This window comes from Heterocephalus glaber, unplaced genomic scaffold (assembly GCF_053883595.1).
Source record: "Heterocephalus glaber isolate CG9 unplaced genomic scaffold, H.glaber_assembly_v1.0 deba00001613, whole genome shotgun sequence".
Taxonomy (NCBI): Eukaryota; Metazoa; Chordata; class Mammalia; order Rodentia; family Bathyergidae; genus Heterocephalus; species Heterocephalus glaber.
The window spans coordinates 32780256-32795370 of record NW_028258384.1 but is presented as its reverse complement, the minus strand read 5'-3'; the positions used below and the strand labels follow the sequence as shown (position 1 = coordinate 32795370).

At 36.8% G+C, this 15115-nt stretch overlaps 1 protein-coding gene across 1 annotated transcript in view; it reads right to left on the bottom strand.

Annotated features, from left to right (window-relative positions):
* Rnf128 (ring finger protein 128) overlaps positions 1–14689 on the bottom strand; it is a 110740-nt gene extending 96051 nt beyond the window's left edge. The window contains exon 1 of the mRNA XM_004861472.3: positions 13963–14689. Coding sequence (XP_004861529.1) covers positions 13963–14368 — 406 coding nt within the window. The 5' untranslated portion in view covers positions 14369–14689. The remainder of the gene's footprint in view (positions 1–13962) is intronic.
* Between the last annotated feature and the right edge of the window lie 426 nt (positions 14690–15115).

Here is a 15115-nt window from a genome sequence, read left to right as displayed (position 1 = left end):
ATCCTGGAGGCCTACAATAGAGAGGCTGATATCTTGACAATGCACAGAACTAGACAGATTTGAGGTTCATTTGAAGTGCAATTGATTAGTTTTCTTGAATTAAACTCTATGTATGTATCTGAGTTAAAGTCTTATTAGAAAATTTTTATTATCCTTGCAATTCATTTATTTAATATGCTTTCATTTACAAAAAAATTATAAAGTATGCACATTTTCCACTCTGATTAAACCCCTCCTTCCCATGCACTTAGTTGCTCTAGAATTGGTGAGTGCTGAAGATTCTAAAATGTTGCAGACCTCAACTTGTAATCCACTTCATTGGACACATTCAAAAAAATTAAAAGCAAGAAGTATTTTGTTCTTCCCAAACTACTAACTTTGATGACATAAACTACATTCAAATATAAGTGCTTCATAAAACAATTTACCTATAAATAGCACATTTAACTTTCAAAAACTGTCCGCTCAACAAGAAAATACTTAAATGTTCTAAATTTTCTGCTTGGATAGTTCAGGAGTCCTGACTTTTCTCAAACATCTGGGATAAAACTGGATAGCTGTCTCTGTAGCATTAGGAAAGCATTGTTAAGAAGTTGGATACTTAAGGGAATAGTAAGCATCTCCTTGTATTTTTAACCCAATTGAAATGTCAAGTCAAAACACACAATAAATTGGAAGGCTCTGAATTAAGAGTTTACCTCCAAGTATTGAGCTGTACACACAACCATTCCTTCTTAGTAGCAGCTCTCCTCAGCGTGAGGCTATCCCCTTGAGAAAAAGAATACCGAGAGTAGGGAAGCTGTAAATAGACTGAGTGCCTGAGTAAGAACATTCTGTACCTACATCATGAAACCATGAGAAGCAAGGGCTGCAGAAGCATCCTCTTGGCTTGTTGGGGCTGTTGGAGGCAGCTTAGAAGGGATGGGGAAGCACAGAAATGTACAAAGATGTTGAGGGATAGAATGTATTCACACAACAGTAAGGCAGTAGACAAAGTAGATTGTCACTGAGAAAGAAACCAGTAATCCCTGATATCCAGGACTTGAGCTGGTACTATCAGCTTTGGTATTTTTTTATTGAATGTAAACCATTTCACAAACATTGGCATTAGGGAAGGTCATTCTGTCACCATGATAGATCATGACAGGTACAAAATACTGTCTAATCATGTCTGAATACAGACAAAATATGAATAGTATCTAAGCCATAAAAATGACCAAATAGTCTCCTATTTTTGCTAATATGAGTCACTTGCTTCTTTACTGATTACAAATTTAGCCTCAGGCAAGTCTTCACTATTTATTAAAAAAGATTCATTTAGAAAGAATTACAGAATTGCCCTTATTTCCTGACAGCATCCAAATCTAAAGCAAAGCCAGCTGGGGTGGCCAACTTGTCCTGTTTACCCAGGATTTCCTGGTTTTAGAACTAAAAGTCCACTGTCCTGGGAAACCCCTTAATCTCAAGCAAAGTAGGATGGCTGGTCAACAGCTTGATGCCTTAAACCCTTCCCCAAGTTACCTAAAGCAATCCCAATATTACTGAGATGGCCTATAGTTTCCCATGGTGTGCATTCTCCCTTTGCTACAAGTAATAAACCCAACTTTTAAAAGTACAGGTCTGTTGTCACTGTTCTTTGGCTGGTGGGCATTGACATTAGTAAGAAGTAAAGAGACACAACATCAAGTAAGGGTTTGTAAGGCTAGCATGGGAATATGGGACTGAAGGAATCAAGATGTAAGGAAATCCCAAGAAAGAATGGAAGGGTGTGTGGAACTGAGGGGAATATGCTGTGGTTTTCTGACAAGGTTGCTTTTAGAGGTGATAAAAGATGAGGTGATGGAAAGTGAAGCCATGAGTTTTTAGAGGATGAGTTGCTGTCCCCATCTTTTGTGTCAAAACAAAATACTAATGAAAACACAGAAATAACAAACATAATTTTGGATTATGTTATAAAATGACAGTCTTTTATGTTTAGAGGCTGATCATGTAGTTTTCATATCTACACTTGCTTTATTATATTTGGCAACTGTATCAGAGAATAGCTTTTATATAAGGGAAATTTCTCAGAAGCAAGAAATCCAAGACATAATAGTTGACAGTTCTAACAAGTGTAAAACTTTAAAGTTACAATTTTAATTCTTGGGATTGAGAACATTCAATGTTAAGTAACAATATTTATTAAGTAAATTAAAGGCCGTAGTACAGGGCTTGGCATATAATAAATGTTAATATATGTTAACTATTGTAGTTACTATCATTATAACATATTTTCTTTTTAATTTAATTTAATTCAAATTAAATTTTAACTGATACATAAAAACATAAAAATTATACATAATAATGGAGTACCATGTGATGTTCTGATACATGCATACATGATATAATTTTTAAATTAGGGTAAATGTCTATATTTTCAAACATTTATCATTTCTTTATGGTGAAAACATTCAAAATCCTTTCTTCTAGTTCCTTAAAAAATATAAAGTATCTTATCATCTATAGTTATCCTGCTGGGCAATACAACAGTAGAAATTTCTGGTGATATCTAACTATAATTTAGCACCCATTGATTAACATTTCCCTCTCTCTCCCTCCCCTCTATCATTATGCTATCTTTTTCAATGTGCTTATTTATTATCCATCCATCCATCTGTCCATCATGAGATGGGGCCTCATGAAGTTGCCCAGTCTAGTCTCCCAAGTAGCTGAGATTACAGGCACATGCCACTGAACCCAGCTTGCTTTACTTATTTTGAAAGAGGGATAATGCTGCAGCTTTAAAAAATGGTTTGGTCGAATGTCTTTGATTACATTAGAGGTATATATATTGAGTGATAAGCCTAACTGCCTCCTTTTAAAATCTCTCCCCCACAAGGAATGTGATCATTATGTACTAAAAATCAATACTAGCCACCTGCCTCGAAAGTAAAAGGTCCCGAGTTTGATGCCCAGTACAAAAAAAAAAATCAATATTAATAAAAAACAAAAATTGAGAAAAAACTCCTATTCAGAGCCACACATTCAAATAATGGTACACACACATTTGGAGAGATTTACTATAGGTGAGCTTTGGTAAATATGTTAAATTTAGTGGTTGAGACCCTCTATTTCACTAGATGTTGGTTACTACTGAAGAATGCATAGCAAGTTTTGAAAATAGGACAACAATTTAGTTTGATACTGCTTATACTTTAAAAGTAGCAGGAGAGTGAATAATTAGAACATCACTGTGTATGTGAAAGGAAACTTAGAGCACTCAGGATCTCTAAGTTTAAATATAAAAGAAATAGTTTCCTTAGAGTGGGTATAATTCCCAATTTTCTTCAGAAAAATATGTAGTTTCCTTTCTACAAAAATAAAAATCACTTGTAAAATTATAGGAATATTCAGGGAATACTTATGAAATGCTTTTAGCTTGAAAGAAAGAAAATTGTGACTACTAAGTTTTGCCAAAGCCCAGGATGTGTTAGAAAAGTAGCAAGCAGAGCTTTCTGTTTTTTTTTTTTAATTTTTTTCCCCATTAACTTTATTGGTACATTTTAGGTATAAAATACAGTTACATTCATCATTGGGATCTTGTACCATTACATGAGTCTCTTGGTTCTTATTTTTTTTCCCCTTCTCTTGCCCTCCCTTCACCCCCTCCACCCTTCCTTATTTGCAAAGACCTTGTTTCCATTTTTTTCCTCTTCTCATATTTTTTCCTTTCCCCTACCCCTCCCAATTCCCCTGCTCTTTTAGACCTTTTCTTCCTGTTACACAATATCAGTTATACATGTTTTAAATTACAATATTAAGATCTAGGAGACATTACCACAGATTTTACAGAATTTAAAAGGATATAGAAAGCATATTACAAAAATCTTTTTTGAAATAAATTTGACAACTTCTAAGAAGTAACTTAGAAGACAAATTAACGAAACTAACTCTGGAGGAAATATAAAATTGGAATAGCACCTATTAAAGAAAGTATATTCCTAGTTTGAAAACCTACCTATATGACAACAGCAGGCTCATAAACATTTTAACTGATAAATTATATCAAACATTTAAAGCAGAAAAAAGAAAGAACACTTTTCCCCTCATTTTAGGAACTCAACATTGTGCTAATCCTAAAACTGGATAAAGATAATAGAAGAAAAAAGTATGAACATAGATAGAAATTTGTTTTACAAAACAAACAGCAGAGTTTTGGTATATTTACAGTAATTTTGTACTGCTGAAAGACCACATCTGTTTTTTCAATATTCAGAGATATAGCAGTTTGTTTTTCAAACATTAGTACTAAACTGCCATATTGGATGTATACAAAATGGAATGTTCCAAACACTTTATTATTGATAATAGCAACTTTTTCCTTTTTATGATTCTGAAGTCTGCTTAATTTTCTTACAGGCCAAATTTGTTGGTTATAATATCAGTTATCAAAGTATTGTATTAATTTACTGTCAGCTCTTGCCTTGTTTGCAATTATTCTCTTTGGCTAAGCTTGGGGTTAAAAAAAAATACACACCCCTACCTGCAATGTAGAAAACTTGGATCAGAAGTCTCTTCACTGTTTTAAAAATCTATTTACTTGGAAAATGACATTATTTTTTACAAAATAAAATAAAAGTATCAACCTCAGAAGTAAATTCCGTTACAAAGTTAATAAATTAGGTGATTCTATTTACTTAAGTCATTAGTAAACATTTCTTTTTTTCCCAATTCTCCTCTCCTCCATTCAACCCATCTTTCCCTTATTTACAAAAATTTTGCTTCCATTTTTCCTTTCCTTTTCACTTTTTTCCTTTTCCTTTGCTTCCCTTTTCCCTCCCCTCCTTGCTCCCCTTTCCATTTGAACATTCTCTTCCTACTCCCCAACATATATCTACTAAAGTTGTTACCAAGCCATTTTCAAATCAGTTGTAAATACAGAAAACCCTTTTTATCTTATAAAATTAAAGACCTGTAGGTAAGGTCTATCATGGATATTAGTCAGATCATTTTTAAAAAAATAATCTCCTTTAGTTTTCATAGAAGCCCCAACAATATATGGTGGTTCCAAAACTTGGCAGTGAGTTTGATGGCTGAATTTGTAGCATACCTTTTAATATGATATTTCTTTGCACTTTTGTTTTGTTTTGCCTTTTTGGAGTGCTGAGGATCCAATTAGGGCTTTGCACATGGCAGGCAAGCACACCTCCAGCTCCATATGTTTGTAATCTTTCAAGTATTTTCATGAGTATTTTCTAAATCTGTAAATATGGCCAATTTTCAAATGAAATATTTAAAAAATAATTTTAAATATTGGTAAATACAGAACACGCTGAATAAGCCCGCTGCAGACAGGCAGGTCTGTGCACGCCCTACTGAGGTCCCGAGTCGTGTGGAAGACCACCTGGTTCCACCCTACAAAGACGCAGGGGACACCAGACCGCCAGACCAAGGTACTGAGTCCCGCTGCTCCGGGCCCAGAGGTAGGGGCTTCTGAGCCATCGTCCCACTGCTCCTGGTCCAGAGGAAGGGGCTTCCCAGTCATCATCCCTCCTGCTGCTCCCAGCCCAGAGGAAAGGGCTTTTGGGCCACCTTCTGTCCAACTGATCCTGGCCCAGAGGAAGGGGCTTCTGGGCCAACAACCCTCCCACCACTCCTGGCCTGGAGGTAGGGGATACAGAGCTACCATCCCACTGCTCCTGGTCCAGAGGAAGGGGTTTCCTGGCCACCATCCCTCCCACTGCTCCCAGCCTACAAGAAAGGGCTTTTGGGTCACCATTCCTACCGCTGCTCCCGGCCCCTGTCCCACCTTTCCCAGGTCAGAGGAGGTAATCTATGCAGGAGCTAAAAGCCCCGCACCAGAGTCAAAATGAGAAAACACATAAATAAGTCCCAAAACCAGACTTCCAGATCACCTACAGCAACCCCAGATGGAAATGAGATGGAACACTCTGATACTCAACCACCTGGACCCACTGAACTGGCAACAAAAGGGGATCTGGAAAAAATGAAATCAGAAATAATTTCTCAGATAACAGGAGAAATTGTGCCCTTAGTGCAAGACGTGATTAATAAATCTAGAGAGGAGCTGAGGAACATGATGGAATCCCAACATAAGAAACAAATGGAATCCATAAAACAGATGCAAATAGATTTCCAGGACATGAAAAACTCCATTGAAAGTCTACACAGCAGAATGAGCCAGTGTGAGGACAGAATTTCAGATATAGAAGATAAGATTGCAATTAGTGACCAGGAAAAGAAAAATTGGTTCAAAATTAAAAGGGAATATGAGAAATCAATCCAGCAGCTGCTAGATGATGCAAAAAAAGAATAACATAAGACTGATTGGGCTCAATGAAGAAACAGGAGAGAGTGCAGATGACATAAAAAATCTCTTCACAGAAAGAATGGCAGAAAACTTCCCAAGCAGGGGAAAAGAGCTTGACATACAGAGAAGTGAGGCATATAGGACTCCAAATAGCCTTGATCAAAAAAAATCTACACATAGGCATATAATTGTTAAGATTCCAGAAACACAACAGAAGAACAAAGTTCTCCAAGCAGTCAGAGAAAAGAAACAAATCACATACAAAGGAAAGCCCATCAGAATCACAGCAGACTTCTCAACACAAACCATCAAGGCAAGAAGAGCTTGGAGTGACATATTCCAAGCCCTAAAAGAAAACAGCCTCCAACCCAGATTGATGTACCCTGCAAAACTATCTTTCAAAATGGATGGAGAAATAAGATACTTTCATGACAAAGAGGACCTTAGGAACTTCGTGAATACCAAACCAGCACTCCAAAGAATTTTACACAATAGCCTAGGAACAGACATTGAGGATCACAACCCAAGGAAGCAAAGCAGAATGAACCCATCTGGCATGACAAGAAATTAAATGTAAAGGGGGAGAACCGAACAAAAAGAAAAAGTCATGGCAATGACAAGACAATACATTTCAGTTATAAACATCAATGTTAATGGTCTCGATTCACCAATCAAAAGAAATAGACTGGCAGAATGGGTCAAGAATCAAAATCCAACAATATGCTGCACACACAAAAAAACACTTAAGTCAAAATGAAACTCATAGACTGAAAGTTAAAGGGTAGAAAAGAATACTCCATGAGATGGGGACACGAAAAAAATCAGGAGTAGCGATCCTCTTGGCAGATCAAGTAGATTTCAAACCAACACTGATTAAGAGAGATGAAGAAGGACACTACATCCTTGTAAAGGGAAGAATCCAACAGGAAGAGATGACAATCCTAAATATCTATGCACCAAACACTAGTGCACCCAACTATATAAAACAAGTACTAACGGACATGAAAAGTCACATATGCACTAATACAATTGTAGTGGGGGACCTCAACACCCCACTGTCACAGATAGATCAACTAGACTAAAAATAAGTACTGAAATACTAGAACTCAATCAAACTCTTGAACAAATGAATTTAATAGATGTTTACAGAGTCTTCCACCCCACAAAATCAGAATACACATTCTTCTCAGCTGCACATGGGTCATTCTCCAAAATAGACCACATACTCACACATAGAACATGATTAAGTAAGTGCAAAGGAATTGAAGTTATCCCCTGTATATTATCAGACCATAGTGTGATGAAATTGGTGATCCATAGCAAAAGAAACTAAAAAAATTTCATAAACACGTGGAAATGGAACAACACACTTCTGAATAATTAATGGGTCACAGAGGAAATTAAAGAAGAAATCAGACAGTTCCTTCAATTAAATGACAATGACAATACAACATATCGGAATCTATGGGACACAATGAAAGCAGTCTTGTGAGGGAAGTTCATAGCAGTGAATACGCATATTAGGAAACCAGAACAAGCCCAATTAAACAACCTGATGCTGAACCTCAAGCTTCTAGAAAAAGAAGAACAGGAAAACCCCAAAGCTCATACAAGGGAAGAAATTATAAAGACCAGAGGAGAAATCAATGCAATGGAGACTAAGAGAATGATAAAAAAAAATCAATGAAGCCAAGAGTGGGTTCTTTGAAAGAATCAACAAAATTGACAAACCCTTAGCCAACCTTGTCAGAAAAAGGAAAGAAAAGGCCCAAATCCATGCCATTAGGAATGGAAAGGGTGAAATGACAACAGACACAGCAGAAATCCAGAGGATCATCAATACCTACTTCCAGAACCTATACGCCAATAAGATGGACAACACAGAAGAAATGGACAGATTCCTAGATACATATGAATTACCAAAGTTGAACGAAGAAGACCTAAAAATTCTGAACAACCCAATATCAACCAATGAAATTGAAAATGTAATGAAAAACTTATCAACTAAGAAAAGCCCAGGCCCTGATGGCTTCACTGCTGAATTCTACAAGACATTTAGAGAGGAACTGCTGACACTACTGTTTGAACTCTTTAATGAAATTGAAAGGGAAGCAATACTCCCAAATTCATTCCTGGAAGCAAGCATCACCTTGATCCCCAAAGCAGAGAAAGACCCAACCAAAAAGGAGAACTATAGGCCAATCTCACTAATGAACATAGATGCAAAAATCCTTAATAAGATAATGGCAAACAGAATGCAGAAGATCATCAAGAAGATCATACACCCTGATCAAGTGGATTCATCCCAGGGATGCAGGGATGGTTCAATATATGAAAATCAAGTAATGTAATACACTATATCAATAGAGCCAAGGACAAAAACCATATGATTATCTCCATAGATGCAGAAAAAGCATTTGACAAAATCCAACATGCATTTATGATAAAAACCCTACAAAAAATTGGAATAGATGGTCTCTACCTCAAACTGATAGAAGCCATCTATGAAAAACCAACAGCCAATATCATACTATATAGTCAAAAACTGAAATCTTTCACACTAAAATCAGGAACAAGACAAGGATGTCCACTATCACCACTCTTGTTCAATAGAGTTCTGGAAACATTAGCCATGGCAATTAGACAAGAGAAAGAAATAAAAGGAATAAAGATAGGTAATGAAGAAGTCAAATTGTCATTATTTGCAGATGACATGATACTCTATATAGAAAACCCCAAGAACTCCACCAAAAGTCTTCTAGACTTAATAACCAAATTCAGTCAAGTAGCTGGTTACAAGGTCAACGCACAAAAATCAATAGCTTTCCTCTACACCAATGACAGCCTCACTGAGAGAGAAATAGGGCAAATAATTCCTTTCACAATAGCATCCAAAAAACTAAAATACCTAGGAATCATCCTAACTAAAGAAATCAAAGACCTCTTCTCTGAAAACTGTGGCCCTCTGAAAAGAGAGATTGAAGGTAATATCAGAAAATGGACAGACATCCCCTGCTCCTGGGTAGGAAGGATTAATATAATGAAAACGGTCATACTTCCAAAACTGCTATATAGATTCAATGCAATTCCAATTGAGATCCCAGCAGCATACTTCATAGACCTTGAGAAAACAATCCAAAAATTCATTTGGAACAAGAAGAGACCCAGAATAGCAAAAGCAATTCTAGGTAACAGAGACATGGCAGGAGGTATCACAATCCCCAACCTGCAACTATACTACAAAGCTACTGTGATAAAAACAGCATGTTACTGGCAAAGAAACAGACTTGAGGACCAGTGGAACAGATTAGAAGGTGCAGAAACAACGCCAGACACACTCAGCCATCTCATCTTCAATAAAGGAGCCAAACACCCTCACGGGAGGAAAGATAGCCTCTTTAATAAACGGTGCTGGAAAAATTGGGCTTCAACTTGCCAAAGATTAGAACTAGACCTATATCTCTCACCAGGCACTAAACTAAAATCAAAATGGATTAAAGATCTAAATATTAAAATAGAAACTCTGAACCAGTTGGAGCAGAGGTTAGGTAGAACCCTTGAAGACATTGGTGTAGGAAAAGATTTTATGAACAAAACACCAGTTGCCGATGAACTAGCACAAATAATCAACAAATGGGATCTCTTCTTATTAAAAGACTTCTGCACAGCAAGAGAAACCTCCAGCAGTGTGAAGAGACAACCTACAATGTGGGAAAAAATCTTCACCTGCTCTTCCTCAGACAAAGGTCTACTATAGCGAATCTATAAAGAACTTAAAAAGATCAGACCTCCCAAATTTAAAGACCCAATCCACAAATGGGCATCTGAAATGAACAGACATTTCTCAGACAAAGAAGAAGAAATAACAAATGAATACATGAAAAAATGTTGAACATCACTGGTCATTCGAGAGATGCAAATGAAAACAAAGCTGAGATTCCACTTCACTCCAGAAAGAATGGCTGCTATCATGAAATCAACCAATAACAAATGCTGGTGGGACTGTGGGGAAAGAGGAACCCTGCTCCACTGCTGGTGGGAGTGTAGACTGGTGCAAGCACTGTGGAAATCAGTATGGAGATACCTCAAAGAACTCAGACTGGAAGTCCCATTTGACCCCACTATTCCACTGCTGGGGATCTTCCCCCCAAAATTAAAAGAATCATACCACAGTGATATATGTGCACCCATGTTCATAGCAGCACAGTTTGTTACAGCTAAAACTTGGAAACAGCCCAAATGCCCATCCACTGGAGACTGGATGAAGAAAATGTGGTTTTTTTTTTTTATAAAATGGAGTACTATTCAGCCATAAAAAGTGAGAAATTAGAGACATTTATAGCTAAGTGGATGCACATTGAGGTGATACTCTTAAGTGAAATAAATAGGACACAGATGTGTAAATACCGAATAGTTTCTCTGGTGTGAGAAACTGGAAGTGTAAATAAGGACTGAAATGTATAATAGGTAATGTGAAATAGGAAGAAAAGGGGCAAAGGGGAAGGAAGTGGGAGAGCTAGGGGGAAGGATAGAAGGGAATGGGATTAATATGAGAAAATGGAAAAATAGGAACAAAATCTTTGTAAATAGGGAGGAATGGAGAGGTTGAAGGGAGGGCTAGGCAAGGGTGAAAAATAAGAACCAAGAGAGACTATGTAAAGGTGCGAATTTCCAATGATGAATGTCATTATATTGTATACCTAAAATGTTCCAATGATTATAGTGAATAATTGATAATGTAAAATAGGAAGAAAAGGTCCAAAGGGGTAGGGGTAGTGGGAGCCACAGGGGAAAGGAAAAAAGGGAAAGGAAAACGTGATGAGAAATGGAAAAAATGGAAATAAAGTCTTTGTAAATAGGGAAGGATGGAGGGGGTGAAGGGAGGGCTAGGAATGGGGAAAAAATAAGAACCAAGATGCGTTATGTAAAGGTACAATTCCCAATGAGAAATGTAATTGTGTTGTATACCTACAATGTACCAATAAAAGAATTTAATACAAAAAAAGAAAAAGATAAGAAAATGGACAGACATTTCCTGCTCCTGGGTAGGAAGGATTAATATAGTGAAAATGGCCATACTTCCAAAACTGCTATATAGATTCAATGCAATTCCAATTGAGATCCCAGCAGCATACTTCATGGACCTTGAGAAAACAATCCAAAAATTCATTTAGAACAAGAAGAGACCCAGAATAGCAAAAGCAATTCTAGGTAACAGAGACATGGCAGGGGGTACTACAATCCCCAACTTGCAACTATACTACAAAGCTACTGTGATAAAAACAGCATGTTACTGGCAAAGAAACAGACTTGAGGACCAGTGGAACAGATTAGAAGATGCAGAAACAACGCCAGACACACTCAGCCATCTCATCTTCAATAAAGAAGCCAAACACCCTCACTGGAGGAAAGATAGCCTCTTTAATAAACGGTGCTGGAAAAATTGGGCTTCAACTTGCCAAAGATTAGAACTAGACCCGTGTCTCTCACCATGTACTAAACTAAAATCAAAATGGATTAAAGATCTAAATATTAAAATAGAAACTCTGAACCAGTTGGAACAGAGGTTAGGTCGAACCCTTGAAGACATTGGTGTAGGAAAAGATTTTATGACCAAAACCTCAGTTGCCCATGAACTAGCACAAGTAATCAACAGATGGGATCTCTTCTTATTAAAAGGCTTCTGCACAGCAAGAGAAACCACCAGCAGTGTGAAGAGACACCTCACAATGTGGGAAAAAATCTTCACCTGCTCTTCCTCAGACAAAGGTCTACTATCTCGAATCTACAAAGAACTTAAAAAATCAGACCTCCCGAATTTAAGGACCCAATCGAAAAATGGGCATCTGAAATGAACAGACATTTCTCAGACAAAGAAGTAGAAATAACAAATGAATACATGAAAAAATGTTCAACATCACTGGTCATTCCAGAGATGCAAATGAAAACAATGCTGAGATTCCACTTCACTCCAGAAAGAATGGCTGCTATCATGAAATCAACCAATAACAAATGCTGGCCGGGCTGTGGGGAAAGAGGAACCCTGCTCCACTGCTGGTGGGAGTGTAGACTGGTGCAACCACTGTGGAAATCAGTATGGAGATACCTCAAAGAACTAGGACTGGAAGTCCCATTTGACCCCACTATTCCACTGCTGGAGATCTTCCCCAAAGAATTAAAAGAATCATACCACAGTGATATATGTGCACCCATGTTCATAGCAGTGCAGTTTGTAATAGCTAAAACTTGAAAACTGCCCAAATGCCCATCCACTGGAGACTGGATAAAGAAAATGTGGTTTTTTTATAAAATGGAGGACTACTCAGCCATAAAAATTGAGAAATTGGAGACAATTATAGCTAAGTGGATGCACATTGAGGCAATACTCTTAAGTGAAATAAATAGGACACAGATGTGTAAATACCGAATAGTTTCTCTGGTGTGAGAAACTGGAAGTGTAAATAAGGACTGAAATGTATAATAGGTAATGTGAAATAGGAAGAAAAGGGGCAAAGGGGAAGGAAGTGGGAGAGCTAGGGGGAAGGATAGAAGGGAATGGGATTAATATGAGAAAATGGAAAAATAGGAACAAAATCTTTGTAAATAGGGAGGAATGGAGGGGTTGAAGGGAGGACTGTACAAGGGTGAAAAATAAGAACCAAGAGAGGCTATGTAAAGGTGCAAATTTCCAATGATCAATGTCATTATATTGTATACCTAAAATGTTCCAATGATTAGAATGTATAATCGATAATGTAAAATAGGAAGAAAAGGTCCAAAGGGGTAGGGGTAGTGGGAGGGGCAGGGGAAAGGAAAAAAGGGAAAGGAAAAAATGATGAGAAATGGAAAAAATGGAAATAAAGTCTTTGTAAATAGGGAAGGATGGAGGGGGTGAAGGGAGGGCTAGGAATAGGGAAAAAATAAGAACCAAGATGCATTATATAAAGGAACAATTCCCAATGAGAAATGTAATTTTGTTGTATACCTACAATGTACCAATAAAAGAATTTAATAAAAAAATAAATATTAGTAAATATTTCTAAGGGAAATTTTTATCTTTGATGTGAATTTCAGTGTCACTCTATTTTTGCCATGTTTTTAAATTAAAAACATTTCTTACAGAACAGTTTTATATTAGTTCCTCCCAAAGGTTAAAATCTTACATATATAATGGAGAGTCAATTTTTCATTTCTATAACATTTTACACACATAAAATATTCTATTGTTAAATCATAATAATGAGTCAGTATTGTAGTTTCACATACTTGAATATATGTAATCCTTTTGCAAGACAAAATGAATGAAATGGAAAAGTACAAATAATAATAATTAAATTAAGATTTTTTAAATGTTTAGAGATAAAGGCACAGTTTATTAAAGAACAATTATGTAATTTGTGCCGAAGAAACTAACAGAGCTAAGAAAACCTGAAAGTAAATAGGAGTCACTTCACGAATTGCTATCATTTTTGGAGAAATTAGTTAAAAAATTCTGAATAATACTAAAGTAATTTTAAGTGGTACCATATAAGAAAATGTATGGTAAAATTGTTTTATAACTTCATCACCAGATCCCAAACTAATTCTAGGTGGAAACATCATTTTAATATAAACAAAACATTAACTCTTTTGGGGAATCAATTATGACTTACCAAAATTTGCCATTTGTATTGTCTGGTTGCCAGTCTCTGGAGCATTGTAAATCACAACAGCATCCGCATTTCTTCTGCCTGCTGTTTGAATTTTTTCTGAAAATGTACAATTACCTCTTTCTATCAGCGCAATCCAGGGCTTCTTAGTATTAGTAAACTCAGTGTTGTAGTCACAAGCTTGGTAGTTGTTGTTCTTAGGGATGCCCACCACCCCCACAGCCTTAGCCACTGGTGAAGCTAATCCATAAACGCCACATTCACATGTCTCTGTTGTGGTGTAGTTGCTAGTTTCATTGTAGTAAGTCGCAGTCACATAGGCATCAATTAAAAACGATGGTGTACTTTTAGGTAAAAAAGTAAAAATCACAAGGAGCCGAAAAAAACATGACTTATTCTCCTGATTCATTGCTCCTTTAGTTGAGCATAAAACTTAAGAGGTCTGCTAATATCCCCAGCTATCAGTCACCATTTTGCACTCATGTCCCTGCTAAACAGAAGTTTGAAATTTCAGTTGCAGGCAGGTAACTGATCTCACCTTTAGCAACAAAAGCTCTGAATGCATCAGCTCTTTTTCACTTTAGTTATCTACAGTCCCTTTGCCTGTCCCTCCTCCAATGGTACACACCCATATAACCCTTAACCAAATTATCTTAGTAATACATAACACTATCAACTTTATTCTACACGTTAACTTATCAGAATCGGATGACTTCCTGCAGTGAAATTTTTTTTTACTGTTCCAGAGAACGCACTTTAATAAACAGGGAGTTGATTGGAATGAGGAAATGGACTCTTGGGAATCACATGTCACAAAGCTGAAAGTCACCTCTCTCAGAATATCTAAAATGTTAAACTGGTTTTCCAAGCCCTGTTGGAATATGCGATCAACCAATTCAGCCGGGAGCAAGTCAAGATCCGTAATTTTAATTGCTGTGGCATTAGAAGAAAGAATTTTACCACTCCCCCCCCCCCCCGCTAATTTCTTTGTGGAATTTTCCTTAGCAAGCTCCCCAGGGAATATCCTCTGCTATGTTGTTTATACATTAGAAAGTAAACAATTCAGTGTTGAGATCTTTTCCTTTCAAGTACAGTGCCTTGCCTATGTTACACACTCAAATATTTGTTGATTGATACCTGTTAGTTGCTGCATTCC